At 36.1% G+C, this 27,408-nt stretch overlaps 2 protein-coding genes across 3 annotated transcripts in view; one reads left to right on the forward strand and one right to left on the reverse strand.

Annotated features, from left to right (window-relative positions):
- The window catches only part of MOV10L1 (Mov10 like RISC complex RNA helicase 1), a 30,009-nt gene extending 19,866 nt beyond the window's left edge, over positions 1-10,143 (reverse strand). Inside the window, exons 1-8 of the mRNA XM_056516326.1 lie at positions 9,945-10,143; positions 8,686-8,867; positions 5,523-5,679; positions 5,009-5,121; positions 4,015-4,205; positions 1,853-1,993; positions 757-983; positions 428-623 (exon numbers count right to left, since the gene is read on the reverse strand). Of these exons, the coding sequence (XP_056372301.1) occupies positions 428-623; positions 757-983; positions 1,853-1,993; positions 4,015-4,205; positions 5,009-5,121; positions 5,523-5,679; positions 8,686-8,867; positions 9,945-10,023 (1,286 nt within the window). The 5' untranslated portion in view covers positions 10,024-10,143. The remainder of the gene's footprint in view (positions 1-427; positions 624-756; positions 984-1,852; positions 1,994-4,014; positions 4,206-5,008; positions 5,122-5,522; positions 5,680-8,685; positions 8,868-9,944) is intronic.
- A 79-nt stretch (positions 10,144-10,222) lies between these two features.
- MLC1 (modulator of VRAC current 1) lies at positions 10,223-27,028 on the forward strand. 2 transcript variants are annotated; one of them, XM_056515101.1, is made up of 14 exons: positions 10,223-10,533; positions 12,436-12,526; positions 13,276-13,413; positions 14,086-14,269; positions 16,364-16,453; positions 18,000-18,053; positions 18,310-18,411; positions 20,064-20,165; positions 21,069-21,140; positions 21,605-21,721; positions 22,446-22,502; positions 23,606-23,728; positions 25,151-25,318; positions 26,461-27,027. In XM_056515101.1, the coding sequence occupies exons 4-14, from the start codon at positions 14,090-14,092 to the stop codon at positions 26,533-26,535; spliced, it is 1,140 nt and encodes a 379-aa protein (XP_056371076.1). In that variant the 5' UTR covers positions 10,223-10,533; positions 12,436-12,526; positions 13,276-13,413; positions 14,086-14,089; the 3' UTR covers positions 26,536-27,027. The 2 variants fall into 2 exon arrangements, with proteins under 2 accessions (XP_056371076.1, XP_056371085.1); XM_056515110.1 differs by lacking the exon at positions 12,436-12,526 and having other exon boundaries at positions 26,461-27,028.
- Positions 27,029-27,408: the final 380 nt, after the last annotated feature.

Raw genomic sequence — 27,408 nt, forward strand, 5'->3', positions numbered from 1 at the left:
TCATGCTCAGTACATAAAGCTGGGGGAAAGAAGAAGGGAGGACATTTTGAGTGATGGCACTTGTCTTCCCAAGTTACCATCATGTGTGACAGAGCCCTGCTGTCCTGGGGATGGCTGAACACCTGTCTGCCCACGGGAAGTGGTGAACAAATTCCTTGTTTTGCTTTGCTTCTGTTAGTGGCTTTTGCTTTACCTTTTAAATTATCTTTATCTCAACCTATGAGTTTTGTCACTTTTACTCTTCCCGTTGTCCCGGCCGTCCCTCTGGAAGGAGGAAGCGAGCAGCTGAATGGGGATTAGTTGCCAGCTGGGGTTAAAGCACAACATGCTAAGAGGAGAACTATGCCCAGAATAAGGGAACTGTTAAGTCTATTTTAATTGCTTCTTGTCATTGCAATGGTTAGAAATAATGAAGAAAAATACTTACACAGCTGTGCATATAATCACTATGAATATTTTTTCACCTGGTGGTATCACAATTTCTGGAGTAATATTGCTATGCTTAACTGGTTGCTCCACACGGTCTTTTTGCTCACTTTCTCCATTTTGCGTATTTTCATCTTTCAGCAAGGAATTTTTTTCGTTTGTCCTTGATAAATTTGTATCTTGAAAATTAATTCCTTCTGTAGTAAATGTATAACAATAAATTTTGTTATCATAATTTCTATTGGTAACATAGGCAAATCTTTCCAAGCAAACCTACCAGTCCTCTAAGGAGCTAACATTCAGCATTAAAATGTTATAATTTCACTGTACCTGGAAGGATTCCATTCTCCATAATGCATGTATTGTTCAATGACTCACATGTCGTTCCTCCACTGTTGTTAAATGAATTAACTGCAGCTTTTGAGACGTTTTCTTGATTTATTGGAAAAGGTGGACTGTTCTCACACTTTTGAGGAATCTCAACACTGAACTGCTTGTCTTTCACCCATCCAGCTAATCTGCAGCTGATTAAGGACTGTGGTACACTCCCTTTATTCCTAGGAATAATGTGATTAGTTACATAATTAAGTGCAATGGTGAATCCTCTTGAGAAGTTTATTTCTCAAGATCTGAAGTCAAACACAATTGTCTGCAGCAGGTTAGCTCCCCTTATTTCACAACTGCTATCAGAAAGAAACTGCAGTACTGCTTCTAACTAATGAGGACAAGAACCTCTGCTTTACGTTAATATTTCTAGGTCACATCAACTACCATACAAAGCATATAAAAATACCATGTATAATAAAAACCAATGGGAGCCTAAAATTCATCACTGGGTAACCAACTCTTAGGAAAGAACATGGAACAACAAATAATGGACATGCAGATGTGTCTTCATTTAAGCCTTTATGCCCAGATGTGAAAAAGAAAGCATACACAAAAAACTCTAACCAACCCTCAAAAAACCCCAGCACCAAAACAAAACCCTCCTAAGGATACACCAACGTAGCTCTTCAGCATCCAAGTTAACAAAAAAAAATAGTTTCTGGTCTGCTTTTAATACATGAGTATGCAACAGTCCTCTTGTTCTAAGATGTGAAGATGGAAGAGTATCTGCAGTTTAACTTAAACACACAAGTAAAAGCTTTCAATTCAATCCTCATTCTAGGAAGGATTTTACTAGGATTAAAAAGAGATACAGGACTGGGGAGTCTCAAAGCACTATTTTCAAGATAAAAACTCAATATCAAAAAGGCTATCCTACAGACACTAAATTCAGTGTGAATTTAATTCCATAGTATCTGAAGGTTACTTGAAGATCACAAACCATAAGGCTCTACTAGAAGAGGCTTCTGAATGTAAAACAGGTTAACAGATTGCAGAGTGATAGAAATAAAGAAATCTTCAAACAATCAGAAAGGCTTACTCTATCCAAACAATCATTCTTTTAGATTCCCCCTGCTTCAGAGTTCCAAAGTCAGTCATTCTTGACACTTTCAACTCTCCTTTGTCTCTCATTATTTCTTCGTAAGGCTCATCCACATTATCTTCATTAGTGTGAGATTGTCTGAAAAATAATTTTAGGTAGCAGTTTTAAAACACTAATTGGCTCAGCAAATATCTTTGATTCAGCACAAGTTTAAGAAACACTACACCAACACACAGGCACAATATTTAGAAACAAGCAGGTGAGACAGTTCATTTTTTTCTCAGTCATTTACATTTCCAAGACAATTAGATTAACTAATTTAAGCAGCAACAGGTCTTTAGTCAGCAGCACAATAAATCAGCATAAAACTTTGGATGCAAGACTAAAATGATTGAAGTTAACAAATCCCTGCTGAAGAGCTAAATCAAATGGTGAGTGAAGTCATTATGGCTCAGGAGCTGCACAAAGACAACAAAGAGCAGCTCCTTAGCAAGAGTCATGATTAGCACTGCAGTTAGGAGATAAGATGAGTAGACTGGAAGTGTTTAAACCTATCCACTTGTGTCTTCTGCTTACTGTTCCTATCTGAAATCAGCAAGCTGAGGACAAAATTAAAAAACAGTTGAAAACCAAAAACTACCCTTGGAAACTTTTATCCCATACAACTAATGAAAAAAGCCTATGAAACTGGGCACATGCTCCTTCCTGTCTGAAACGCTGAGCACAGGTCTAAACTCTTGGGCTCTTCTACCTGCAGAAGCAATTTTTTTACATAGTTTCTATGCTGTAATTCATTTAGATTCATTTAGATAAAGTGGCATGGAAATAATTTAGAAATATTTCAATAATCTCACTAATACATAAACACCCTTAGTATTCCTGAGTTATCTGACATACTGAAGAAGAAAATGAATACAGCTGCTTTTCAATAGCTACATCAATTTACTAGCCAAGCCCACTAGATGTCTCCCACTGCAGCCTAAGCTGCAGTTTTTGATATAGTAGGATGTACATTAAACCTGAAAAATCAACACTAAGGTCTACTTTTGTAATTTGGCTTTAGTAATAATTTTCCACATGAAATCCATACTAAAAATAGGTGCAACTGAAAAAAAAAAAAAAAAAAAGGTAAACAATTTGTACAGTTTTGCAAAATTATGGAAACACTTCATGTTTCATCCAGGCACAATTTATTATATCTGTTATCTCTAGAGAAAACACCTTATATCATTCTTTGTAGATCCTTTGAAGGCACATATACTGCTCTTGGCTAAATTTCCTAGGGGTCTCCCAAACATGGCATTTGAAAAATATCAGAATGTCCTTTTGCTCTCCCTTTGGACTTTCCAATTGACAATTTATTTTTGTCCTGCAGAGTTAGATTGTGTAATCCTGCCAAGACCTCAGCAGGGAAAGTGATGGATTTTACAGTTAACAGATCTATTTATTCAGGTGATATCTGTGTGTTTCACAGGACAGATGCTTAAACTCACAAGTCAAATTTCAGATCTTTGGTGAGGTCCGTTATTGACTAGCTGCCCATTTTACTTTTGTGTAGTTGATTATTTTCCTAAGTTTTGCTTCTTCTTCATACTGAGTATCATCTACTTTTTCCCATCTCTTCTGCAGTGTGTCCAAATCCTCCTGGTATCACATATAATATCTAAAGTCCTGCAGAACCTCACAGTTCAACACTCGCAAGCCTAATGAATCTCTATTATTTAGACAATGAAACTTTTTGTTTTAGGACAGATATCTGAACAATCACTGCAACTTAAGCAAAATGGATTAAAGAAACATGAATTTTTTATGAGTTTTGCTCCAAATTGTTTTCAAACAGTGAAGTCCCTACCAAAGGAGCACAATGAACTTGGCATTTTCTAATATGCATGCAAAACTCCTTCCCTGCCTAGCAATACCCCTGACCTGCTACTAGTTTTGCTGCTCTAGTAGCACTCACATTCCCACCTTCTGGAAGGAGAAAAAGCCCAAACAAAGGCCAAATCACATCATGTTCTGATTTTTCCAATGTTCTAATATACCTTCTAGTCAACTAGGGAAATATTCACAGTATTTCTTGCTTAACAGATGCAATGAAATGTAAGCTGCATAACTACACCATGTCTCTAACTGCTATAAAGAGAACAAAATAACGTTACCCATCCTGGCTGACCGGAACCAAGCAGAGAGCTCTCCAAATGTAACAGGACTGACTGCTCTCCACCACAATCGTGTTCACTAGATCATGTCTACGAGGTAAGTAACCATCAGGAAGTCTCAGTGAATCCAAAGTGAAAAATATACTGTCATCTACTGTCCCAGTTCTTCCACAGATGCTGGAAATGCGAACCTGTAATAGTTTGTATTCACCACTGTTACTTGATATTATCTTTTTAAGCAAACAGACATACTAACATTGCCTATTTTTTCCCCTGGAACAGTCCTTCTAGCATTAATAAAAACGCATTCTGGAATTTCAGTTATTCACAGGAGGTAAACACAGAGCTCTAACCCAGAATCACTGTGCTTGTCTTCAGATTTAGAATGGTAAAGAAAGACAAGTACTTCAAATAAGCATTAAGTTCCACTGAAGTGCATACTACAATATGTACACCAGACATAACCATGAAAACTTGCTTGTGACATTATCAACTTATCTAATTTATACTTCTATACTAGCAGTAATGAGAAAATTTTTTTACCTACGCTCAACATGCAAATATTCAATACATAAGGTTAAGACAAATACAATAAACTGCAAACTTAAGATAGCATATGCACTACTGGAATGAACAAATATGTTCAATAAAATAAAAAAAGGGACTGTGCTTGTTTTTAAGCTAAAACACTTGAATAAATTAAACATAATAAATTTCCCAGTCATGACACATCCTCATTATAACTAACAGTAAGAATTCAAATCAGCAATTTATAATAGGTATGTTAGTAACTCTTTCTGTTCAACCCAAAATGTGTATGCATTTTCAAAACACATTATTTCAGAAACGTGAATTTAAAAAATGGATCAATTGATACATTTTAGCTGTTAAAGATGTGTTACAGAAGAGCTACCAATACTTGTAACTGAAATCAATTCAAAACCTCACTTCACCCAGAATTCCTCTTGCCAAAAACAATGTGCAGAACATTTACCTTGTTTACTTGTTTATATCTCAAAGGCCTTACAGTAACTGCTTCACTCTTCCATGTTGTTGAGTTAATATAATATTTTGCTTGTACCCAGTCACCTTCATAAGGTTTGAAACCTATACAAAAAAGAACATTTCACAAGATTATTTACTATTAATAACATTTACATTACTCCCCTACAGAATTAGTCTAAATTAAATAAAAGCCAACAATGAACAATGCATTATTCAGACACACCGAGTTCAAAGCTCTCTTTGCAGTCCTTTGCATTGCAGGTTTTGGCAAACTACATAGATAGTGGGAAAATACACTTGCTTACATGTAACTTATGCTTAAATGCAGGCCATGCGCAGTGAGAATGAACAGGCAGCTTTCTTCAGTCATGTCTGGCTGTTTCAATATGCTTAGCACATATACTACTATAACCTATTTGATGACAACTGCAAGTTTATCAGAAGATACTTCTATTTTACACAAAAAAGTATTAAGAAAGAGGAAACAAGAAGTCCCTACACACCTTCCCAGACATCTTGCATTGCGAAGTATGTATTCTGATTAATATAGCCACCATCCACAGAGAGAGAGGTAATACTGCCAATTAATGTTTTTTTATTTAGTTCAGAGGCATCATAAGTAGGGCTGGAGTCTTCTTGTGTGTTCTGGATGGTGTCTACCTATTAATACAAAAATAACTCCAACATTTAAACAGCTGACACAGAATTAAATATATATTCCTACAATAAACACACAAAACTTCAATTGCTAATGGAAGCAAAGCTTGTTATTAGACACTTACTGTAGCTGTTACTTTTTGGACACCATAAGAGTAAGTAGTAAACAGTAACTTCTCTTTTAAAGAGTGCTGTATGCTGCAGTGCTGACAACTGCTACAACTGCATGCTGATTTTTCAAATCTTTCTCACACATCCCTTGCTCTAGGTCTACTTAAGATTTTTCTTCATTTGATATGAACACCACATCCAGCAATGTGTCTATACACAACTGGAAGTAGAAAATGTCTATTTCAGAAAGCAAAAAACATGTTTTCAAGTTGGTATTTATAAATACTAAATGTATTTTACACTGAACTTGTCACTTTTTAGTAATTTGATTAAAAAAACCCCTAAAGCTGCTTCTTACAGATTCTTCATATCACCACCTCACATGTAAGTTTACTGAGGTCTGATCCAATCTGAAGTATACTATCATACAAAGTTCTGTATGATTTATTTTCTTGAACATAATGTTTACCATTTATGATAGTAATAAATAGCCTACTTCTACCTATACTTCAGAGGTCTGCAAACACTGCAGTTGACTATATATAGTTATTTTTAGCCAATACTGATTTATTGCATTAAAAGAATTATTATTACATAATACTTCTTTGACAACATGAAAATTCACTGTAAAAAAAAAATTAAAGAAAAAAATCTATACTTTGTTTCAGTCTGACAAACATATCTTCCCATTCACCAGGAAGATCTGAGAATATCAAACTTTCCCCAAAGTGATTTTTATGGCTTCATATGGATAGAATATAAATAAACAAACTGTTCCTCGGAAGACTAGTATATTTATAGTTCATATAAACTACACATGCAGTTACACTCTAAAGTAATTTGTAGACCCAAAAAAATGTTTTTAAGACATGAAAACACATTAAAACTCCCAATATATTTTCTTTTGATACTTCTCAATCTTTCTCTACCAATAAAACAAAGTTCTTTCTCCTACTAGGTCAAAATGGCCTTCCTACTACCTCACATAGCAGCCTGGTTTTAAAGCCTGCCACAGAACCTATAATCATTCCATGTAGAGTTTAATTAAGACTGGACCTTGAATAAATTGAAATCCAGACTTTTGAGCTATGATCTTTCCAAACCACATGGCCAGTAGCTCCAAACAGCAGCTGAAGAAGTACACTGAGCAGAGAGCAAGGCTGACCACACTCTTCCTTAAACCAAGTAACAAACACACTGACACCGCTGAAATTTGAATTGCACCTTCCAGATTCTGCCCCAAACTGCATGCTGGCAGTGTCCAGGTTGCAGAACTTGTACTCCTGCCTGCAATTAGAGGAGTATCTTTTAGAGCACTTAAAACCCAAAGTTAAGTGGTAACATCTCAGTTATTTGGAAGGAGGTAGTACTGGTATTCAATCATCATTTTGTACAGTAATTTATAATTATGCTAGTCAGGAGGCTAAATTTTCTCTTCTAACTAGGGATTTGAAAAGTGACTTAGTTCTTCACTATGCATAACAACTACAATTCAAACACTGTTGTCTGTTCTTAGCAAACGTTCAGAGTATCTCAAGTTTGTGCTGCTATATGCAAAGTAAGGCAATGCATCACGAAGTACAGAATAGGTAAGGTTTTTATTTATGTTCTTATAACAGACTTTGAAAAAATTTGCTTTTTCTTCTTGCTTATTGAATCAAGACTGCCTTTGGACTTTGACTTTCTATGGAGTACAGTCAGCTGTTGACATGAACTTGTCTCAAAGCTTTTCACCCAGCCACAAATGACACTGCCAGCAGGCCGAGATGCCTGCAGGATTATGCCTCACAAAGAGGAATAAGGAAAACCATTATGCCTTTGAAAAAAAGTACTTTTGAAAAAGCCATTATCTAGAATAAACAGCAAAACATGCCACAACTGCTAAAATATTCTAGTTGCTTTGTAAATCCATATGCAGTTTCTCAGTTAGCAGGTTTATGTATTTTGGAGCAATGACAGTATTTCAACAGTATGGTGAAAGCTGTCAGTAGAAAGAAAACAAGGAAGAAAAAGTAAAATTCAAACTACTCAATTTTCTGACCGTGTGAGTACTATTTTACCAAACTGCATTGATATTGCTTAGTTTTTATGCAAGAAAGTAATTTAAATTTAAAAAGGAAAAACAAAAGGAAATAAGAAGACATATAAGGTTATCTTATAGGTTTTTGATAGAGCTGGTAATACTTTAGAAACAAGATTTCCTGTTTACTTTCCTTCTATGCTTAATTTTGGGCCACAGAATAAAACTCTCCCCCCATTAAGTCTTTCTTTGGTTTTATTTAATCAATGAAACTACATTTGGTTTCAACATGATTTACTACAAGAAACTCTCCTCAAAATTTGTAAAAAGGTATAATCATGCTTGAAACCGATTTGCAAATGAAGTGTTAGGCAAAAAAGGTAGCAAGACCTCCATTTTTGTAATTATCTACAACATTAAGTTACCAATTTTTACAACAAGAAATTTTGAAATTTCTGTTCTTATTGACAAGAACATAAATTACTCCGGTGCAAAAAGCACAAACTTTGCACAAGATCAAACTGCTTTGATCTTCTTATCCATTCATATAACAATAACATAAAATTAACTGTAACTTGGAAAAGTTATACAAATCTGGAGTAGCTATGACTAAAATTCTGATGTGATTCTCAACTAATAGCTTCTTATTCACTACATCTACAGCTATACCCACATTCAGAAAATCAGTATTGTACATAATTTGAAAGAAGATAGAATGAAACAATAAAATGACCCACAAAATCCCACTTTCTATGTCAAAGGCTTACAATTTCTTGTATCTTGTAGAATTTGTGAGGCTAAAACCATAGCAACTTCCAAAACAAACCCTCAAGGTACTTATGGAGAAAGTGAGACTACTATTTATCTTCACCTCTTACCTTGACAGCCTTCAGGCCACCTGATGTTTTATCCTCTTCCACAGTGGCAATAACTTCTTGTCCAACAGCCAGCAGCATGTTTTTTGTAACATCCTTTGTGAAGACTATCATGTCATCTATCATCCCATAATCATGGCAAAGTCTTGTCACTACTCCTTGTACCCTTTTCAATTCTTTATCACCTGCATCAAAAGGAAAAGTGTTGACATAAACCCAAACCATCTGTTTATAGAACTGTGCAAAAAGTTATGAATGCTACTAAAAGGGACATCCATTCTATCAAAAGACCAACTGGAAACAGCAAGAGCTGCCAACTAATTATTTTCCCAATTAAATCTTGATATTTTATGGCAATTTATGGTTTCAACCAATTAATACATCTAATTAAATATAAACTGCATTTTAAAACCAACACGCTTTAAGCTCCACTTAAAAAAAAAAATCATAGAATATCTCACACTGAAACAGACTTGTATGGACCACAGGGTCTAACTCTCTGCTCCTCACAGGACCAACTAAAACTAAACAATATGACTCAGTGCATTATTCAGATGCCCCTTGAACTCTGACAGATTTGGTGCCTTCCCTGGGGAACCTGTTCCAGGGACTGACCACTGTGCCAGTGAGGAGCCTTTTCCCATTGTCCACTTTGAACTTCCCCTGATGCAGCTTCCTTCCTGGTCCTTGTGTCCTGTCACTGGTCATTTAGGAGAGCAGACCAGCACCCTGACCTCTTCCAAGTTATCGACTGTGAAGAGGTCACACCTCAGCTTTCTTTTCTCCAAGCTAAACAAGCCGAATGACTTCAGCTGCTCCACCTAAGTCACACCCCTGAGACTTCACCGTCTTGCTCAGCCTCCACTACACCCATGTAATGGTTTGATGCAGTTCCTATATTGAGGCACCTGAAACTGCACAAAGGACTTGAGGTGAGGCTGTCCCAGTGCAGAGCAGAGCAGGACAATCCTCTCCCTCACCCTGCCAATGATGCAACCGAGGACACGGCTGGCCCTCTCTTACACTTCCTCCATACTCTCAGCAGCAAAAATAACCTGTCCTGCCCATGAAACGGCAAAAATGTACTTCTGGGAAAACTTCCACATGCTCTGTACTCAAAATGATGTCCTATAATCTCTATCTTCTCCTTCCATCCTTTCTTAAGAAACAGGCCTGCACTCAGCTCCAGCCACGTGGGGGACAAGCAGGCCTCACGGCTCAGACACTGCACCACAAACCCACAAGCCGCCCGGAATTCTTACCAGAGTTCGCCCATCTCTCATCTTCGTCATCTGCGCGTCTCCAGAAGTAGGAGAGCGCCTTAGAAAGGACAGACAGCATCCCGGAGCGCTTTAGCGAAGAGGCGGACCCGCAGCACCGCCGCAGATCCCGCAGAGCGCACGAAGCCCGGGCGCCACACCGCCCTCAGCGGCGCGCGGAGCCCGCGCTGCCGCGCCCAATGGCGCCGCTCGCCCGGGTCACGGGGCAGCGCCACGCGCCGCGGGGCCGCCCGCGGGTGCGCGCAGGGGCGGCTCCGGGCCGGGCCCGGCCCTCAGCGCCCTCAGCGCCGCCCGGGCGAGCGGCAGGGTGGATGGTGCTGCCTCTGCTGCGGCTCGGCTGGCGGGGCTTGGTGCAGCGTATGGTGTGTGGCACGGGGCCGCCACGGGAGAGCTTACAGGGGAAGGCTGCGTGCTTGCTGCTGGCGCTGCCCGAAATTGTGGTCTAGTGTATGACAGCGTTTCTGTGTTGAGACACCCGGAGCGGGGAGAACCCACGGACAGGCTCTGGGAATAAGCCAGGCACGGAGTCCCTCCAGCGTGGTGAAACGGAGTGGGGTGGAAGAGTACGCAGGTGCAAATGGCATATCGATGGATTGTGATGCTCTCAGTAGCAGCCAAGTGACAGGATAAACTCTAGAACACGATAAACTTGCCTAAAAGAAAAAAAAGAGTGCTTTTGACTTAATATCATTAGTGAAGAAGCTGCTGTAGTGCCTGAGGAAATACAATTTTACTGACTTGCTTTCTATCTCTGTAGTTCGTATTTTTACCAGTTCTCTTGACACAGTGCAGTTCAGTTATCTTGTTTGTATTATACTGGGGGGACAAATGTTATTCTAGGAGAGCAAGACATTAATTTGAAGCTATTTGATCTACATTTTGATCTTGGTTCAGTACATGCCCCAAGACATGAGCTAGGAAATGTGGAATGAAGAAACAGCATCAGAGAAACAAAATACATCAAAGAGCTGGTTTTAAAAGAGGTGAAAATACTGAACAAGGAATACAGGCTAAAGTAGCATAATTAAATATTGTGTGAAAAAACCCAAATGTAGTGCAACTATTAACTCATCAGAAAATAAAAGAGTTGGTCAGGGTGCTAAAATGTAGACTTAACCAGAGCTTCAGGTGTGGTTTTCATTTAGATTTTGTGACATGTGTGTGAGCCTTTGTTCAGGGCTAGGGAGCCTGGCCCAGGAAAAAATGCTTTTCCCTTACTCCTTGATAGCAAAAGTAGGACTCTTGACAAGTTCATGTGCTTTTTTGTCACACTATCCCTTGGCACTTGAGTTATAATTGGTAATCTCTGTTTTATGTTTTGTGGTTACTCTGGGGGATGCTTGCATTGCACACAGCCTGTGACAAATGACCAAATATCTGCTATAGATGCTTCAGGCAGCTGAATTTGTTCAGTGGTCAATCCTGTGGTGGAAGTATGTGGTTACTCATAGCTGCTCATGGTTTGATTTGTCATCCCTTAACATCTTTTGGCCTAACTTAGAATTAAAATACTTAATTTGTAAATCCTTTTCAGAAGCTTCTCATGTTGTGTTATAATTGTTATACTTGCTGCAGTCTTTGTGTAAAATTCCTATGCATTCTTTAGAATTAGGAGGAATCTCTTTGTGCAGCACATTTGTACCTCACCTAGCATTAGAAGGTCTTACCAGCAACTTGGGTTCTGGTTATCAGGTCTTGCACAAAAAAAAGAGACTTTTTCTGGAATCAGGAACATGAGATGAAGGGAACCTAAAATAAGGGCCCCAGAAAAATTTTAGAGTGGAAACTGAAGTTTGAAGTTTAAGTGCAGAGGATATAGTAATTATGCAATGAATCTCTATGTAAAGGGGAAATGGGAAATACTGAGAAGTGCACAGGAAAGAGGGTAGGAGGAATTTCACTATGACCTGAGAAAACACTGTAATACCATGCTTGAGAGGGAACTTTTGGGCACAGTACTGGCTGAAACACTTGGAACTGTAAACAAGTTGTTTGAGAGTTTGAACCCTGCTCTGGTCAGTGGTGCAGGACTTTATAAATCCTTTTTATTCAGAAAGATTAGATCAAGTAAATATCTGAATATCTCACCAATTTTGTGTAAAAAAAACCAAAACCCAAACCAAAAGAAACCCACAAACTTTTTCCCTGATGAAAAGGGTTAAAATATTGTGTTTTGTGTTTATGGTAATCAGTATCTAGTATTCACTGAAAAAGCTGTCAGGAAATCAATACTCATTTTCCATTAAACTATGGTCTTTGGAAAGTTACAGATAATGGAAATAGTTGTGCAGTGTTTCTTCCATGAGCAGAGGAACAGTAGGGCTTAATTACTTCAGACAGTTCTGCTTGACTGTACAATCTTTTTTCCCCCTTTTCTAGCACAGTTTACAGATGTGTCCCTTGCTGTGTATGGTTTATTAATTCCCCTGTTTAAATCTATTAAAACAACTGTAACATTTTAATATTTTTTCAGTATTGGCTGACATTATGAAAAAAGGAAAATCTACAGTCTGTACAAACTGAGAAGTTGTGCTGTTCAAAAGTTTTTCCAGCATACTTTGAAGGTGATGCCCTTCAGAATACTGAAGATTTAATTGTGTCTTAGTTACAAGAGTGTTTAAAGTTTAGACAAAAGACCCTGTCATTGCTGTAGCTGTCGAAGTGCCAACATCTTCAAGATAAAAACGTCCTTTTTTTCCCTCTTTTCAGTGCTTAATAAGCAGGAGGACTGGTTCCAATGTACGCTGGCCATTGCATGTCACTGCTGCCTGCTAGATTTAAAATACGTTGTTTAGTCATTGGGTGTTCTGTACAGCATGAAGGAAATGTGTGGGGTTTATCTGAACACCCCAGAAGACTAAGGCTAGTGGAAAGAGACAAAGAGATGTTCTACTGTGAAAATAATAATCTTGATAGATTTCTAACCTCTAACTTTTGAGCTTCCTGTCCTGTTGAGATACTGTAATACTTGAACTTCTATCTGTCGTTTTTTCTAAGAGAATATTGCATTGTAAGTACATTTTGCTCTTTTGAAACAAGAACTTGTTTGTTAGATATTGGGATCACTGGCTATTATGATAGCATCTTAAATAAAAGCTTCCTTAGAGTTTGCCACTTTTAGCTGAGTAAGAGGTAGTCTCAAATGAAAAAAAGACATGAAACTTTTAATTTGTTGGTCTGATTTGGAAGGAGCCCTATGAGATGTAGTACAGTTATTTTCTAGTGTGTTCTGTTAATTAAAATTCAGGAGGCATTTTCCTGTTCCCTGGCTTAACTGAAGTTCTTGCTGTGCTTTTGTTCCATATCTGAATAGATGTTGTTGAAAGCCAAAGTGTAAGGGAGAACTTTTCAAAGCCGGCATGACTCACTGAACGGTGAGAATATCACAAAGTGTACAGGCAGCTGTGTTCACAGGGCTGTTTTAAACTCACAGTTAACTTTTCAGTGGAAGGTAAGCACGAAGGTTTTTAACTGTTAAAAAATCTGCAGTAACTTAATTCTAATATAAGATACTCCTCATGGTATTTTAACAGATTGGCAAGCAGTGAGGTGAACAAAAAAGGATGAAGTGAACAAGAGAAATGGTTGATACTGGGTAAATTAGAATTATTGTTATGAGTTATTGTGAGTATGTGTGTTCATGGGACTCATAGGGAAGTCTGTAATTTTAGATAGCTGATCAAAAGTGTTGAAATCAAATGGAATTTATATTGAAACCTGTTTGATTATCTTTACTGTCCTAGAGTGAAAAAGAAAAAAGCTTTTGTTATAGAGATATGCACTAACTAAACACCTGTAAAACTGGTTCTTAGACCTTGAAATAAAAATTTACTGAGGTATAATAGATACAGAAACTTTCAATTATTGGGATTTATTCTATATTATTATGAACTGTGGCTGTAGGATATAATTTAGTTAAGGTGTGCAAGCAAGTGGTTAGAAAGCTTACATATTTTGAAATGCAAATACATCCAGTAGCTAAATATTGCTTTTATTTATTTTGTCTTGAATACACTAAAAACGTAGTTGAGCACTGATCTGAGTATGTGAAGGATCTAAATGATATTTTTTTCTCTTTCTTTGTAATTTGCATTATTATTATTATTTAATTGCATTTGTGAAGTGTTATGACCAGGGAAGAAGGTTACAGAGAAGAATTCAGCTATGACAGGATGCCAACTTTGGAGCGGGGAAAACAAGAGAATGGAAATTATATACCAGATATCAAATCCAGTGACCTTCAGCTGTCAAAGAGGCTGCATCCTTGCTTTAGTTACAAAACATGGATATATTCTTTGCTGATGGGAGTAAGTACTTTAAATGATAGCAAATTTAAAAATACAGGTAAAGCCTTAGGGCCCAGAAATGTGTTCTGTTTGACATCATTTGAAAATTAAAAATTTCATCATTGATAGTATTGAAAATAAATATCTGTAAAAATAGGAACATATTTAGCAAATTTGGAATGTAGCAATTTGTTGACTACTAGTATTCTCTGGCTATTTGTTTACTAATCAGAGATGGTATAAGAAGGCTTATTTTTATCATTAATCATATAAGCAGAGAATAAGTGTGGTAGTAGTAAATATCATCCCCAGTGTATGTATAAGCATTGCCTTTTGGTAGAGTATGCAGACCATATATATTCTCTTAAAAATATTTCTAACTGTTAAAGGTACTGTGGCTACCATTATAGCATTTTGGCATTAAAAATATATGTGGTACTTGATTGCTACATTGATCTCTCAGGGTTCAATAGCTACATGATTGTTTGTATAGTAGTTAATGTAGTGGGTATATCCTTGTGTTTCTTACATGAAAAACACAGTGATCTGAATTTTTGTGTCACTGCTAGAATCACTCATCTTGCATGTATGTCATATGCTTCTCCATGTTCTGAGCCAAGTTAATTAAACTTCATTATAGCAATTAGAATTTGATCTTTTTCTGTCAGCTTGTGTGTTTTGAAGCATACTTTTTATTAAGAACTAAGATTACCTCACTGTTAATATGGTAATTGCTTGTTTTTGCACAGTGAATAAAAGTATTGCTTTATTTTTGTGGAAACAGCTGAGCATTTTTTTCCTTTCTGATAAACTGCAAGGCTTGGATTTCCTTTCAGATGTACTGTCACATGAAAAGAGCAAAAGAAGTGCTGGCTTTCTTTGCATTAAATTTTCTCAAACTTAATTATCCAAAAGGACAACTGTCTGTAATTTACTGAGTCGCTGTGAATTTTTGGAGATAATAATGTATAATGATCATTTGCTGAAGTCAGAGTATCAAGAAGAATTAATTTAATGGAAAAATGAAAATACAGTTTTATTAATAAACTCTTAGATTAAATTCCAATTAGATTTTTCTAATGTTTTCTAGTGTTCAATCTCTATCAACCCTTCTGAAAGACAGTGTCCAGAAAAGAAAGTATGCTGTATGCTGAGCAACATAAGTCATAGTGAACAGAACTGTCAATTTCAGGGAGCAATTGCTAACTGCAGAGCGATGTCAGAGTGGCTGATGGGCTGGTTTTATGTAGAAACAATTTGATGAGCCTTAAGCACAATTTCAGCTTGTGGTTGCATAGACTGTTCTTCCAGTCTGCCAAAATTCTCTGTGTGTGTGTGTTTATACATGCACATACACTATCCTTATTTTTTGTCTTTTTTTTGACAAGGACTTTTTAAAAACCCCCAGTAATTTTCTAACATTAAAAAAATGCCCAACTAAAACAAAAGAGCCATTCTGTCTCTTATCTTCCCAGTTCCTTCAAAGAAATGCCTACACAGAGGAATGACAAGGAAAAACAAAATAATGTTTGTAGAAGACACTAATTGCTTATTGCAGAGTGTGTAACTTTGATAGATATGAAAAAACAAATGACTTATTAAGGGAAGAGGAACAGTTGAGCATTTTTGGATGTGCCACTGAATGAAAGCAGAAGGAGAATTTGAAGGGATGCAGGAATATAGTGGAAGAAACTTTATTAATGTATCCCAATACTATTTTTACTGCTGTTTCCTAGTTGGTACAGCTGCCCATATGCATAATGAATGTTGGTGGAGCCAAGCAGAGAATGCAAATTAGAGCTATAGCTGAGGTTTCTGAAACATTTTTACCACTAAACACTGCAGTTACCTTTTGAGTATTTTATTGAGTTATTTGCAAAGTCAGGACAAAAAGCTTGATTTAAACATGAGCATTGTTCATTATTAGGTTTTCGTAACATCTTCAGAGGTCAGCATATTTTGATATTTTTCTTCAAATTTATTCATACAAAAACTGCATTCTTAGAAATAGCTCAGTTTGGAAGGGATTGATTACTGATTGATTTGTGTCTGACTAGTTGTTTTTTAAAAAAGCAATTTTATTCATATAAATTTATTTTATTTGTTGCTTTGCAGACTTGTCTCCTTATTACTTCTGGATTTTCACTATATCTGGGAAATATTTTTCCATCTGAAATGGATTATTTACGTTGTGCAGCAGGTTCAGTAAGCATTCTTAATTATTTGCTGTGGCTGTTTGACAGCAAATGCAATAGTAAATAATTTTTGTGGGTTTATGTTTTTTATTCTGTCTTTTTCTACTGTTAATTTTCTTCATGGAAGATTTAATTCTATTTAACAGTTCATTAAACAGATTTTTGTTGCATGGTTAAACGAATAACAGTTGTCATAAAGACAACTGGGTTTGTGTTGCCATTTTTGTTAATCAGCTCAGCACTGGCATGCAGTATTAATCTGCTGAGCAGTTTTTCTGTGCTTGATTAAAAAAAAATTCATTGTTATGTATATGGGAAGTTTTAAGGCTATATGCTATGAAAATGTATTTCAGATTGTATCTCAAAGTATTAATTTTTAAATTTTTAAAATTTAATTTTTTAAAAGTATTAATTATTTTGCTATAATATCCAAGTACTGAAGTAGACTAAAGTTCTCTTGAGTATTATTATTTTATTAGTAAAGTATGTATTAAAGATGGCTGACATTTTCCAGAGCCCAATATTTTTTTACTATATGTTTAAGGGTACATATATGTGTTTACTGTTTTATATATGCTTAATTTGTGCTTTAGGTATTAAGATAAGTTTCACATACTTGCTTTGTTTATGGCAGTATTCTGTCATTGTTATCTTCTCAACTTGACTTATATATTTCTTTCTAAGTTAGGTCCGAGACTAATGCTTTAGTTGAATGAATTATCTGTGTGTGAATAAGTTATCACTTGGGTTTCCACTAACGGTGTTAAATGGGAGTTTTTGAAGTCAGTATCTTCACAGATACCTTATTCTATGTTAGTGTTAGTTACTGAGATGTCTCTCTCTCTCTGCCCCGGTCTTGACTCTTTAAATTTCATGTTTAAAAATTTCCAAGGACCTGGGAGATCCTTGGATACAGAAGGTTATTGCATTGGGTTTGAAGGTGTGTATGTTTGGTGTTTGTAGGTGAGGAAAGTGTTAGAGCTTCTACTTCAGATGATGGTGTTGGTGGCAGTCGGAAGAGCCTAGAGAGATATGGAGCCAGCCATAGGGAAACAGTTCCCAGTGAATAGAGTGGACATCCCAGGCACAATTCTCCAAGTGTACCTTGACTCAGATTTTCACAAGGTTCTTCGGAGTTGGCTTGAGACTGGGCAAAGTTTACAGGGTGATGTCTGTTTAAAGAATGTTCAGGCCTAGTTTGGGAGTAGCACTGTTTTCTCCTGCTCAAGGATCTCAGGCATTCTAGAGTTAATTTAAACTAACAAAGGCGTGAAATACCTCATGAGAGACTTTCTTTCTTTTAATCATCACATTATGCTGGGTAGTTAGTCAAAACTGAGGGATATGGAAGTTATATTTAAACTTCTTGTAATCCTCAGACACTGATTGTGATTAATGAACTCAGTCAAGTGATGCATTTTCTTCAGAGTTTCTGATCTTTTGTTTGTCTTACCGTACTGAAATATGAATTCAGACACATAAAATACATCTTTAGAGGTATATATAAAATTAATTGTGCAGAAGATCCCACTAGTCTTCTCTTTTAATTTTCCCAGTGTATTCCTTCAGCAGTTGTGAGCTTTGCTATAGCAAGGAATAAAATTAATGTGGTAAGTATGAAACTTTATTGTCGGTTTTATGTATCTCTCTCTCTCTCCCTATGTCTATGTTTATAGCTATATCTAATCTATCTCTATCTCTATCTCATCTCTATCATCTCTATCTCTATCTCTATCTCATCTATATCTATATAATCTATATCTATATCTATATCTATATCTATATCTATATATCTGTGTGTATGTGTGTTCAAATTTCCCCCATGTTTAAAATAAGAGAGAAAACCATTCTGAAACTGTTTTTCAGATACCAAATTTTCAGATTCTTTTTGTCTCTACATTTGCTGTTACAACAACGTGTTTAATTTGGTTTGGATGCAAACTTGTCCTCAATCCATCAGCTATAAATGTAAGTTACTGAAACAATTACTAATATTGATACATTTTTCTTTGTTAAAAAACAAGGTGGGGTGGCACATTAGGTGGCTGGAGATCACATGTCTTTACTTTGCTGCCAATATCCCAGTATTCCTGCTTGGTCTGTGATGAGAGATCATAAAGCAGTAATTTTACATTTCTCTTTGCCTAATGTTAGTTACCTTCAATAATATTCACAAGAATCTAATTTATTTATTGTTACTTTTTCAAATTTTTTTTATTTACTTCTTTTACCTAGGACTAAGGGAGATAGTCCATCAGTTTAGTTACATTGCTTCTGGACTCAAACTTGTGTATCTGCTTGGCACTGTACTGCCACCAAGTATGGCTGGCCTTGCCAGCTCGCATCAGTATTGGCACTGTGTCAAAACATGTCTAAATCATGGGAATTTTAATCTGGATTAAATTGTTCTGCAGACCACACATTTGAAACCTCTTATTTTGCCTAACAATTCCTGTATTCTTCATTGTAGCACATTTTCCAGAAGTTTACCACAATGACATTTTTCGCTGTTTGCAGAGTCTGTACCAACAGTCTGTTGGGTAAAGCAAGGCACATAGTTCCAATTATCGTTTCCTAAGAAAAAGTGAATTTCAGTGTCCAAAAAAGCCTCCTAAATCTGCACTTACTACCTTTTTCAAAAGACACGTGCTGCAAGATACGTGTCAGAGTGTCAGAGAAAGATGAGATTTCATTGTCAACAAAGCAGGTGTGACATGAGGAGACAATATAATTCTGTTCTAAGTTGTTGAACAATGGTTTGCTGTAATTGTATAGGTTTGGAATGGTGTCAGTTCTTCCTAGATTTTTGGTACTTTGCCCCAATGGCCTGACTGACTACCAGATGTTTTCTTGTGCTGCCAATGGAAAAACATGGTGCTTTTGAAGACAAGAAAGGGAGATGCATTCTGCCAAACTTGTGTGCCTCTAGGAAATGATTCAGTCCATGTAGTGTAGATATCTACCTGTTTTCATGAGAATAATAAGGATCAAAAGAGCAATGTTAAGTATTGCATTCACTTATTTGTCTCTTGAATATGAGCAATGGCAGCATCCATGTTTTTGCACAACAGTGTAATCTGTGAGAGTCATGAACCCATGAAGAGTGTTTGTGAATGCTTTATCAACACTAAGCAGGGCACAGAACTGGGATCCTTGGTGCAGTTCTTTGTTTTGTGCTTTCATTCAGCATCCAATATAGTAGCACATCATCTGGGATTGCAACCTAGGAGTTGTGACCTGTGGCCCTCCTTCCCCTGAGAATCTTCCATTAGTTGCTGCAGTGTTCTGGTTTCACGTAGAAGGGCCTGCAGAAAGCAAACGTACCCAGCAAACAGTCCCTTATCATAAGCTCCTCTTCTGGAAGACAGTGATAAAACCTTCAGGCAGAATATTTCCATAAATGAAGCAAATGTTTCTTTCTTAGATTAGGCATTCAGAGAATTATGTTGTTCTTGAAGTTTGTCAAGAGCCAAGAAAATAATTAACAAAGTATGTAATCAGTAGATATGTCTAAATCTGACAGATACTAGACAACCTGCCTAATCATGCTTGACTCAGCCCCTTCCTTTATTTCTAATATGGAAGACATAACTCATTTATGTCTGGGATTTTACTGACAGATAAATTTCAACCTGATTCTACTTATTCTGCTGGAAATCTTCATGGCAACTACTGTGATCATTTCAGCTAGGTCTACTGAAGACTGCTGTACAAGAAAGAAAGTAGGTATCCTTAAGGATTGTGCATGTTAAAAAATACTCCATTTTCCTGTATTACATATGCTGGCAATTTATTGGCAACACCAGTATATAGCTTTGCATGCTAAAACTGTGTTTGAATTATAATTAAAAGTACCGTAGTAAACAGTTATTGCTTCTTCTATCTTTCAAAAGTGTAATGACACCTCTGAAAAATTACCTGTTGAAAATGATATAGCACAGAGTTCTTTGAATATCTTATGAATGGACATGGCAAATGTTTTATTTCTCTTTTTTTAAGAATGAAACTTGATGATGTGTAAAACATTAGAGTACTGTAACTTGTATGTATGCAAGCAATATCTTTTTGAAGCCTGATGTAGAGAAAAGTATTTGTCTTGTATACCAGTTTGGTGGTATCTGCACAACGATTTTTGGCTTCAGGATTTGAGGCTATTGATAAAATTTTCTTTATTCACAAGTGCTTTCCTAAACTCCACTCTTATTTTTCTACAGCAGTACTTCTTTTAGGTAAGAATGAAGCAAATGGTCTGTGCCATTGGAAATACTGATTGATAAAGTTGTGTAGTGCCCTGTCCTCCTTTTGCTCCTGCTGATCCATGTCTGTAAAATCTGAAGGCTCAGGAAGAAAGTATATTCTTTGAGGGTGGAAAAGGGAGACAAGATGACAATATTTCATTATTGAATAGTGGCTGTAGAGCAGCTAATCTGGGATTAATTGATTTGGTTTTAATGTAATTGATGTGGTCTGACACTGGAAAACACCGTGATTTGTGATTGTCACCTCTTCTGGACCAACCAGATGTTGCATACTGCCATTAGGTTTTGTAACAGGTTGTACAAGATTTGAGAAAAAAAATTATTGGTTTGTATATTTTTTATCATGATTTTTTTATTCCCCTCTAGAATACTGCATATGACAGTGCCATTGTTTTGAGCAATATCAGCTTTCCTGCTCGAATTCTGAAGTCATACTCAGTAAGAAAAGCACTGCTTCATTTAATCAATTTATTACTTCTTTCTAAGTGCTAAGGTTCTTTAAAGCCAGGAAGAGATCAGTGTAGTTAAGAACTGAAAGAATAAAGACAAAACTGAGAGATATATAGTAAAATATTTCTTTTGAGAATTACAAGATAAATCATAACTGCTCTTTATTATGGGAAGGAGACTACTTAATGATTTAAGGATAAATAGTGGAAACTGAACTAATATTTGGGGGAGCCAATAAATGAAAGCATAAATATGTATAATAAAGCTGATCTTGTTTTCACTTAAGCTAGCTAGCATTTTGCCATATTTTAAATATGAAAAATATACACTCCATGCCTAGCTACTAGCATGAATGCATTTTACTCTTTCCAATGAGGTCCTTTCTATATGCAAGTAGGAAATTTCGTGTTCAAATACATTGTTAATAATTTGTATGCTCTTACTTGTTTTAGGTAATCGAGGTGATTATTGGAATTTCATCAGTATTTGGTGGAATAATTGCTTTGAATATGGATGTTCTAGTCTCAGGTCCATATCTCTCAGTAACATTCTTTTGGATCTTAGTTGCTGTAAGTAGTGCAAATAGAAGCTACTCTTTTAAAACAATGGCTTTTATTGAATGGTGTTTTTTTTTTTTTTACTTTTCTCCTCCCTACTGGAATATTTATTTGTCTCTGATACTGTTTGGGAATTGCTGCTTAGCAAATGAAATAGCATTTCAATATACTTAATGTATTTATGGAATATTTTTTATCTGTTTTGGTTTGCAATACTTCAGTAAAGTGTACTGATACATTCTCAGTCCTCAATTCAGTAAAATGGAAAGGAGTATTAAAACAAGGGTATTAGAAGTGTTTTGTCAAAGTAAAAAAAAGTCATAGGTTTTAGAATATTTCAGGCTGCAAAAGAAAAAGTTTAGTTTTAGCACTGTAGAATTCTTAAAACATCTCATTTAACCTCTCAGTTTTAACAGTTTTTAACGTCTGAGACTGTGATTGGTAACCCTTATCCCTAATAACAGCCTGTACCCAGGAGCAGTGAGTTCATAAGGGATGTTGTGTCACCCTGCTTGCCACGAAGGAACTGATTGAGAAAGAAGACAATGACCATTAGGTTTATGTATATGTGTCTGTAAAATTCATTTGCATGAAGTGGAAAAAGTTAATAAACTTCTCAGCATTCAGAATTCACAAAAGAAAAAAACTGTGAATATTGGAAATTACTGTAATTCAATTATGATTTTTGTAATTTTCAAGCCACTAAATACTTACTTTGTTACACTCTTTTGTTTAGTGCTTTCCAAGTGCTATTGCAAGTCATGTAGCTGCTGAATATCCAAGTAAATGTCTGGTAAGTGTGTAAAATTCTTAGATTTTGTCATTAGAGTGGAATAATGCTAAGAAAGTCTGGCTGATAGTGGGCACTAATCAAGTTTGCTCACTTGTTTTTAGCTGCTTCTACAAAATGTGACAGAATTATGTAGCAGGAGTGTTAGCTGGTATCCCTTAAAAGAACTCTGCTAGGTCCTTTGGAGGCTTAATTTCTTCAGTTCTAGAAAAGAATTTGAAGAGTTTGGTTGTTTGGGAGTTTTTTTGTTTGTTTTGTTTCGTTCTGTTTTGTTTTTTGAATTTTTTTGTAGTGCTTCCTTGGGGAAGATATTGCTGTAGAAGAATGACATGCCTCATATGGTATGCCAAGAGCTGCTCTCAAACTCTTGAGATGAGGTTCCCTTTTTCTTTCATTATCAGTTGTTGTGGTTTCTGAAGAAGAAAATTAGGTGTGCAGCCTGCCCTGGACCTAGCACCTATTTTAAAGAAATTCTTCATCTTTGTGATTAGCAACAAGAACTAATAATATTCAGTAGAGTGCATTTATTTCTTGAATGTCCTAGATGTGTAATATCTAAGTAATAGTCATGTGACCATATTTAAGTGAGTAATGAGGCATAACCACAAGTGAAGCCAGAATATAATCCTGTAGGGATGATATTTGAATGAAACTCAGCCGCTGCTGTATGGCAAAAAATTTTCCTCAGGCACTTGAATTTATTTGCATAAGTTTTTTTTTTTGTTGCAAGTCTGCAATATCTGCTGTTGATTCTCATTACTTCATATAAATTAAAGAATAAATGGTGGCTTCTATACCAGCTCTCCAGATTCAATATTGCTTCCTCTATGTTCATATGGAAGGCACTTGTAAAATAAAACAAAGTCGTCATCTGTATTGTATGAAATATGAATTGCAAGCCAACAGTGTTTTGGCTAGGAAGCTTAGGTTATTCAAAGCTTCTTCTGTATCTCCATGAAATGTGGATGGCTCTTAGTATTTGTCTTTAATGTATAATCTTACACAGTTTTACACACTTCGGTTATGCTTGCTTCAAGAAGACATAGCTCACAAACCAGAGTTAATTTTTTAGATTATTATTTAACATTTATTGTCTTATTTTTTAGGTTGAGGTCCTGATTGCCATTAGCAGTGTTACCTCTCCTTTGTTGTTCACTGCTTCTGCATATTTGTCCTTCAGTATCATGCAAGTTGTTGACATCTTTAAAAGTTATCCACCTGCCGTTAAAGTATGTGTTTTTTATGCAATTGAAAAATAAACCTCTACATGTTACAGTATTAAGGTAGTAGTAAATCAGGGAAATTAGACAAGGCACTGCATTATAAAGATTGAATGAAATGTTGTAGAAATTATTTAAAAACACTTTAACTTAGGATATAATTGAAAGTATGTTACATCTATTGGCACCCTGGAACTGTAGTTTTAAAAAGCTAGGATATTATTCCAAAAACAAAGTAAAAGTAATATACAGTATGCTAGACTCCTTGAGGCTTTTATAATTTGTACTATTTAAATTAATGAATCTAGGTTTCCTTGAAGAGTGCATTTTTCTGTTTCTTAGGATGTTTACAAATCATTGGGATTGTAAGCATACACCTGGTTTCATCCAAAGTCTGGATTGGACAGAGAAGAAAAAGTTTGCAAAGTTTAAAGCATTTCAGTAAGAAGTGTTACCTGTGTGTTGCTTTCTAGGGCTCTACTGGCAAAGTGTTTGCCAATCCCCTTTGTTCAAAGAACCACTTAGGGGCACTAGACCAATGTCATTAAGAGTCTTTACTCTTAGGATCTGCTAGTCATTAAGTAGTCTTGTAACTTTAGAAGAAAAGAGGGAAAATGTTTATTAAACAGATATTTCAGGAACTGGAAAATCAACTTCTGGGTATGTGATCCTGTTCTTATTCAGGAGAGATATACTGTGTATAGTATGGAATGGCCATAGCAGCTTACATACCCTCTTTAAGTAGCTTCTGCTGTCCCACATTGGAGAGAGATGACTACACTTTCTAGAGAGTTGGTGTGACCCTGCAGAGCATTTCTTGCATTCTTACTCTGCTTTGTGTCTGGGTACAGCGAGAGTGAGCTGCTCTGCACAGGGCAGGAGGCACCATGGAGCAGGAGGTAACTGCAAGGCAGAAAAAGAATGGTAACTTCATTGGCAAGCAGGACAGTCCTACAGTACCCCAAAAAATAATAAAGCAAGGCAGGTCCTGCCATAGGAGCCAGGTTCAATCAATGGTTCAGTGATTGCCAGGTCAGTTCACAGTACTGAGGCAGATCCAAGGTCATCCAGGAACTCAGGTCAGCAGGGCAGGGTCAGAGCCAGCAAGGCACAGGGCCAGGCCCAAGTAGAGCTGTGGCATTGATTAGGTCAGACCCAGCAGTAACACTATTTTCGAGGATAGTTTCCTCAATTCTGTTCTGTGTCCAGAGTAAAAGATAATTTGGCAAATTAAAATTTTCTCAGAAATTATAGATCTCTTCTACTTTCAGCAAACTTGGGTGCTGAAATTTTAGTTGAAACTTTACACTTGAAACAAACTGTAAATTACAATTTGATTTAAAAAGTCCAGATAGGAATCTTAAAAGTATAGAGATGGGAGCACTATAAAATATTTTATTCAAGTAGTTAACAACATATGTCTGTTTTCAGCAATCTTATGATGTACTCCTGTTGCTTCTGATGTTGATGCTGCTAATTCAGGCATGCCTTACTATTGGAACTGTAATACAGTGTGTGAATTACAAGACAAAAATGAAACTACAAGATTCTGCATGGACACCATCACAGGTTAAAAAACAGGAATACAGAACAACAGAGGTTTGTATTTATACCCACTAGAAGATCTGAAAATACCTATTTTAAAATACTCTTTTTTGATAATGTTTTGTGGTCTTAATTTCTGATTTTAATTCAGACCACAATTAAAAGCTGTTCTATGCAACTAAAATTTGTAATCCAGAGATAATAGTTTCCTGGCTAGACAATAACTGGGCATGACATAGGGCAAAGAACTGTACCACTTAGACTTTCCTCTGTACAGAGCTATTAAAGACTCAGAGAGTAACTCATGCTTACTGCACTAGAAAGACAGTGCTGGATTCAGTCCAGCCCTGGATAAAAAGCACTGGGAGCAGAGACTGAAATCAGTCAAGTCAGTAAAGAGCTGCTGATGGAAAGTGGAAGCTTAGGAATTATGTCCCCTCAGGCTGCTGAGGATATTTGGTGTATGTTGCTTATTTGCTGGATCTGTGTCTTGAGACTTAGATTCTGTATAAAAGATGAAGCATAGCAGCACTTCCATTGCTGCAAGTCATGTTTTGGAGCATGGGTCATGGCATGGCTAAACAGGTCTCTGCTGGGGATTATTAAGAAAAGTATTCCTGGTTTGTGAGTTACTGAGAAATTAGGTGTGAGTTAGATGCTAAGGGAGCACTTTCTCTGCAAAAGCTTATCTTTTTTGCTTGCCTTTTAGTATTTAAACACAAGAATAATGTTACAGGTAAAGTTGCAAGTCCCTTTGGCTTCTCAGAAGTCTGTGTTCTTAGGCAAGGCCTTACTTTGCTTGTGTAAACCTTGCTTCAGTTGCACCACAGGGGACTTTTTTTGGGTTTGGGGTTAAAGGTTTAGGTGCGAAGGTTTTCAGTCATATATTAGAAAAAATCTTGAAAAGATGTCATAAGTAACATGTTTAAAATAGGAATTTGGCCAAGTTTCTTAGACCCAAATGTTTCAAGTATTATACAATACTTAATATACCCTGTTATATATCCTAAATATGAACTCTATAATTTACAAAACTATACAATTCATACTTGTATAAAATATTTTAATAGCTCTGGCTGTAACTGTTCACATTTTCATGCTCCTAGCTTCTCTCAGATATTTATTTGCTTGAACTTCAGTTTTTAATCAAAACATTTTTTCATGTTGGCATTTGTCTGAAATTTGTTTACTTTTAGGTTTCCAATAATACCTTAAAGGATTTTGACAAAGATAAAGCTTGGAAAGCAGTTGTGGTGCAGATGGCTCAGTAGCTTGGATTCTACAAATTCAGCCAACACAGCACAATCCAATAAAAGAAATCAACTGTTTGAATTAAGGTTTAAAAACTTTTCCATTTTTAAACCGCAATATAGTTGCAACAGTAGGAGCCATGGAATAACACAGTATATAATGTATCTTTTTAATAATTTTAAAATTTGTTCATAATATTTTAACACATCTATCTTTTCTGTTGGTATCTGTAGTCTAGTGTTTAGAAAATACCTTTAGAAAAAGATAATGAGTCACATGAGTTTATGCTGATGGCAAGTAAAATATTGTAATATGTAGTAGGCTTCATGTATTTGCAAGAGATTGTTATAACTGCAATTATGCAGTCAGTGTGACTGATAAATGCTTTTGTAAAGTTATGAGTAAAAGTCATAATTGATGTTTTTGCTTATACTTCACTTTTGTAGGAGTTGTAAAGTTGTTCTGCATCTTATTGCTTTTATATAAATAAAAGTCTTTATTATGTGGAAACTGGAGAATGTGGATTGACATTCTAATCCAAGAGGTAACAACAGATTATTCTTTCCCATGAAACTTCAATTTCTGGACTATTAAAAGAGGAAGAGGCATTTCCTGAGTGCTGGGGCAAATAAACTACTAGCCAAAACAAAAACATCCAATAAACAGAAGCAATTGGCCAAATAACAGGAGATACTACTGATATTGAAAGAGGGTTTTAATTTTTTTTATTTTTAGATATATTACTTTTCATTTATTTATTTTCCTAACTATCTTTAAAACCTATGAAAAAACCTTATTTGTCCTGAAACAAGGGACATCCCCCATACAGATTACATTTTCTTATAGCTGAACTATGTGTACAATTGGGTAGATTTCAAACACTGTTAGAAATT

This window comes from Oenanthe melanoleuca, chromosome 1A (genome assembly GCF_029582105.1).
Source record: "Oenanthe melanoleuca isolate GR-GAL-2019-014 chromosome 1A, OMel1.0, whole genome shotgun sequence".
Lineage (NCBI taxonomy): Eukaryota > Metazoa > Chordata > Aves > Passeriformes > Muscicapidae > Oenanthe > Oenanthe melanoleuca.